The sequence below is a fragment of the Aegilops tauschii genome, chromosome 3 (genome assembly GCF_002575655.3).
Source record: "Aegilops tauschii subsp. strangulata cultivar AL8/78 chromosome 3, Aet v6.0, whole genome shotgun sequence".
Lineage (NCBI taxonomy): Eukaryota > Viridiplantae > Streptophyta > Magnoliopsida > Poales > Poaceae > Aegilops > Aegilops tauschii.
In genome coordinates this window covers 498,087,943-498,092,419 of record NC_053037.3, presented here as the reverse complement: position 1 = coordinate 498,092,419, position 4,477 = coordinate 498,087,943, and the positions used below count along the sequence as shown (strand labels likewise).

General features: G+C 53.9%; 1 protein-coding gene across 1 annotated transcript; it reads left to right on the top strand.

Annotated features, from left to right (window-relative positions):
• Positions 1-1,125: 1,125 nt before the first annotated feature.
• LOC109743876 (protein NRT1/ PTR FAMILY 5.10) lies at positions 1,126-3,680 on the top strand. Its single transcript, XM_020302962.4, has 4 exons — positions 1,126-1,404; positions 1,538-1,755; positions 1,886-2,328; positions 2,402-3,680. The coding sequence occupies exons 1-4, from the start codon at positions 1,251-1,253 to the stop codon at positions 3,234-3,236; spliced, it is 1,650 nt and encodes a 549-aa protein (XP_020158551.1). The 5' UTR covers positions 1,126-1,250; the 3' UTR covers positions 3,237-3,680.
• Positions 3,681-4,477: the final 797 nt, after the last annotated feature.

The window sequence follows — 4,477 nt, the reverse complement described above, 5'->3', positions numbered from 1 at the left end:
TCTTAGCACGTGGTAAGCACAGAAGATAGTGTATAATCGGCGACATGATCCAAGATATGCATGCATAAATATCTCTTGCTTTCTCGCACGCCATTGAATTGAATCTCCTAGAAAAGAAAGAAGGAAAAACGCCGATGAAGGTAGGGTTCTAGCTAGCTAGCTAGGCAGGCCGGCATGGCTGACCGGCAGCTGCGGTGGAGGCCGAGTGACATCGATCGGCTTGTATCGAGCTGCTAGCCAGTTGCGTAACCATTGGATGTTAAACCAAAAGCTAGATTCCTCCTACTCTGAGGCGTGCTGAACGACCATTCAAGACCCAGGAAGGAAGATCAGTTGATGTTGATCACCATGACTCGGTGGGGCGGAAAGTCTCCAATATTCTCATAAGAGCAAGTGTGTGGGAACTAGGAACCGGGAATGTGTACGTAGAGGATCGATGCGTGCGTACATCATGTGCCTTCTGTCCCGTATTTTCCACTAGAATTTCAGACCGGGGACCTCGAGCAGCCGAGGTCATTTTCTAGCTAGCTACACACACGAATCGTGGTGGAGTACAACATTCCTAGCAGAGGCCATACCGTGATCCGATTGCCAACAGTTCCTGTCCGTTGCTTTTCCTCAAAAGTTTTCACAAGTCAGAAGCAAGCAAGCGCCTCTCCTATGGCAGCTGCTAGTTACCATCAGTTTCGAATCGGGGGAAACGGGGGGTGCGTGCGGTTAGGGTCCGGGTGCACTTCAGCACTTGCGTACGTGCCCACCCCTTTCGAGCTGGGTGAATCTCAGCCGCCCATCCGATCCAACAGGACCCCGGCGCACCCAGCTCGCGCGTGCCGGGAATCCCCGCGCTCGTGGCCTTCGCATGGCGCTGGTGGGCGCGCACGGGCGTGCCACGCCTCGCGTATAAAAGGCAGGACATAAATTCGTACTATTACAAGGCAGGACGTAAAATCTCGTGAAATTTGAAGAACGGGGATAAATTTTGATAATAACGAATTGTAATTCGGCAGGAAGCTACGGCGTCTGCCCTAAATTTGGACCAAATAACAAAACAAAGATATCCTGAGAAAGGAGAGGTGCCTTTCGGCAAAAATCCGGTCATAAATGCTGTTCATCGATCTGGGCACTGCTCGCTCGCGATCAGCCGGACACGTCTCGCCTTGCACGCGACGCCTGGCGGTGGCAGGGCACGACCGTCTCCATCGATCGATCCATCAGTCCCGCCTACATAAAGCGGCGAGCTGACATACACCATGCATCACCGGAGCCTGCTCGCCTACGCCTACGCACACTCGGAGGACAGCGCCGCCGCCATGGCGGACGCCGTTGCTGGCGCCGTCGACTACCGCGGCCGGCCCGCCTCCCGCGCCGCCACCGGCGGCTGGAAGTCCTCGGTGTTCGTCATGGGTACGTACGCGCGCGCGCGCGCCGATCTCTCTCTTGTGCTAGCACGTGCGGTGACCGCCGAGCCTATTCGGTGCTCGAGTTCTGACCGGTAGGTTTGTTTCGTTTCGTGTTGCTGTTTTGTTCGCGCATGCAGCAATGGAGATCGCCGAGCGGTTCGCGTACAAGGGCGTGGCGGCGAACCTCATCACGTACCTCACGGGGCCGCTGGGCCAGCCCATGGCGCGCGCCGCGGCGTCCATCGACGCCTGGAAGGGCGTCTCCCAGATGCTGCCGCTGCCGGTGGCCTGCGTCGCCGACGCCTGGCTCGGCCGCTACCGGGCCATCGTCCTCGCCTCCATCCTCTTCGTCGTGGTAAGTCAGTCGCGACTCCCGACTCCAATCCAGCCACAAGAGTCCATGACAAGTAGTTAGGCTGGATGAATCGTCGGATAGTAGGATTGATCTCCAACTCTGTCTGACTCTTGCGTTCGATTCAATCCAGAGCATGGGCACGCTGTCGCTGTCGTCGGCGTTCCACATCTTCCGCTCCGGCGGCCACGTGGCCGTCTTCTACGTCGCGCTCTACCTGGTGGCGCTGGGCGAGGGCGCGCACAAGCCCTGCGCGCAGGCGTTCGCGGCCGACCAGTTCGACGAGAAGGACCCCAAGGAGAACGTGGCGCGTAGCTCCTTCTTCAACTGGTGGTACTTCGGCATGTGCGCCGGCACCGCCGTCACCACCATGGTCTCGAGCTACGTCCAGGACAACGTCGGCTGGGGCCTCGGCTTCGGCATCCCCTGCATCGTCATCCTCGTCTCCCTCGCCGTCTTCCTCATTGGCACTCCCTCCTACCGCTACTACACCACCAAGGAGCCCAGCCCCGTCGCCCGCGTCGGCAAGGCGCTCCTGGTGCTCATCAAGAGCTGGAGATCAAAGCACCGCACCAAGTATGTACGCTTATCCATGGTTGAATCTAACTTTGATCATGTGCATCCTCTGACGTGATGACCGTTGGTGCAGTCCGGCGAGCGGCAAGGTGGAGGCCAAGAACTCCGACGAGGACCTGGTGGAGGAGGTGAGGAGCGTCTTCCGCCTGCTGCCCATCTGGGCGTCCTGCATAATCTACGCCATCATCTTCTCCCAGACCTCCACCTTCTTCACCAAGCAGGCGGCCACGCTGGACCGCCGGATCGGCCCCAAGTTCAAGGTGCCGCCGGCGGCGCTGCAGACCTTCATCAGCGTCAGCATAGTGGCCTTCATCCCGGTGTACGACCGCCTCTTCGTGCCGCTCGCGCGCCGCTACACGGGGCGGCCCACGGGCATCACCATGCTGCAGCGGGTCGGCGCCGGCCTCTCCCTCTCCCTCGTCGCCGTCGTGCTCTCGGCGCTCGTGGAGATGAGGCGGCTCGGCGTCGCCAGGGACGCCGGCCTGGTGGACGCCCCCAAGGCGCACCTGCCCATGACGCTCTGGTGGATGGTGCCGCAGTACGTCCTCATCGGCGTCTCCGACGTGTTCGCCATGATCGGCCTCCAGGAGTTCTTCTACGACCAGGTGCCCGACGCCGTGCGCAGCCTCGGCCTCGCGCTCTTCCTCAGCATCTTCGGGGTGGGCCACCTCCTCAGCAGCTTCCTCATCTCCGTCATCGACAGGGCCACGGCGAAGCGCGGCGCCAGCTGGTTCTCCAACAACCTCAACCGCGCGCACCTCGACTACTTCTACTGGCTGCTCGCCGGACTCTGCGTCCTCGAGCTCGTCGCATTCTTCTTCTTCTCGCGAGCCTATGTGTACAAGAAGAAGAGCGACGATGGCGATTACAGGGGAGGTGATGCAGATGCTGATGCTACATTGGTGTAACTTATTAATTCTGGTTAGTACTACGCCAGAGAGGTGTAGCAAGTGCAAAAAATTTCAAAACAAGTACAGTACAAAAATTTCAGATTGTTATAGAGTGCGCTCGCGGTAGACTGTCATAAATTTTGGGGTTCAAATTTTCTCCAGTCGTATTTAGACTGACAATATTGTGCAGCAAGTCTTCGTCCGAAGAGAAATCTGAATTTCATTAAAAAAATCGAAGGGTTTGTCTAGGACTCAGTCGACTTAGACTTCCTCTGGGCTTACTTAACGTGTATGAGGCTTTCTTTTTGTCTTTTTTTTTCTTGTCTTATTAGGTGGGCTGCTTTTGTCCTTTGTTTTGTTCTCTCAAATCGCTTGTTTTGTGTTGGGCTTCTTTTTTTCTTGCTTGTACGTGGGCAGCCTCCTATTGTTTTATGTTCTCTCGTTTTCTTTTAGATTGGTTTTTTTTCTTTGTTTGTATTTGGGCTGTCAAAATATATGGGTGTCTGTGTCAACTCTCCCAGCCGATTGCACTGTGGTGTGTCTCAAACAAACATAATGCATATAAAAAGTGTAGTTGTTTAAAAAAGTGTAGTGTGTTTGTATTTCTTTGAGCACATATTTTTGACACAAAAAGGAAGAAAAATAAATTAAGAAACAATGTGTGGCCCATGTGTGCGCAAAATCGAGTGGCATTATTTTTTAGATAAATATCCAAAACATCACTAATTTAGAAAAGAAACAATAACACAAATCCAAAACGCAAAAATAAATAGAAGAAAAAACAGAAACTACAAAACCAAAAATGAAAAATTGAAAATAAATTTCACATACCGGGACACCCAAGCTCCTAGGCCCCCGCCCTGCCCGCACCCTAGTTATGCCCAGCTGCTAGTGTCGCTTGCAGTTGCTTGCAAGCTATAACATATGTTGTTGCACACGGGGCGCTGTAAAATTGGGTGGCACGTTTGAAAGAAAAAATACCACTATTTAGAAAAGCTAAAAGACCTACAAGAATAAAAGTAGAAATAAAAGCAGAAAAATAGAAATAGTGGTAGACATGCAACCGCGATAGGGGCGACACTTGCATTTGCGGCCTATTGTCCCCTCCTCTAATAAAAAATGCCGCTAAGTTGGAGTTGCGTTGAATACATGTAGTTGAAGTCGGATCGATACTTGTAGTTGTTTGCCTAATGTAGACATGCAACTGCTACCCCTCCCCTGGACAAAACACCAGTGAGTTGAAGTTGCAATTGCGAGAG

What these genes read in the sequence shown, in the direction of transcription:
- LOC109743876 (XM_020302962.4), top strand. Translation starts at nt 1,251, where the DNA reads ATGCATCACCGGAGCCTGCTCGCCTACGCCTACGCACACTCGGAGGAC. An exon ending in GTCCTCGGTGTTCGTCATGG is followed by an intron (nt 1,405 to 1,537) that starts GTACGTACGCGC and finishes TCGCGCATGCAG; the next exon opens with CAATGGAGATCGCCGAGCGG. An exon ending in CCTCCATCCTCTTCGTCGTG is followed by an intron (nt 1,756 to 1,885) that starts GTAAGTCAGTCG and finishes GATTCAATCCAG; the next exon opens with AGCATGGGCACGCTGTCGCT.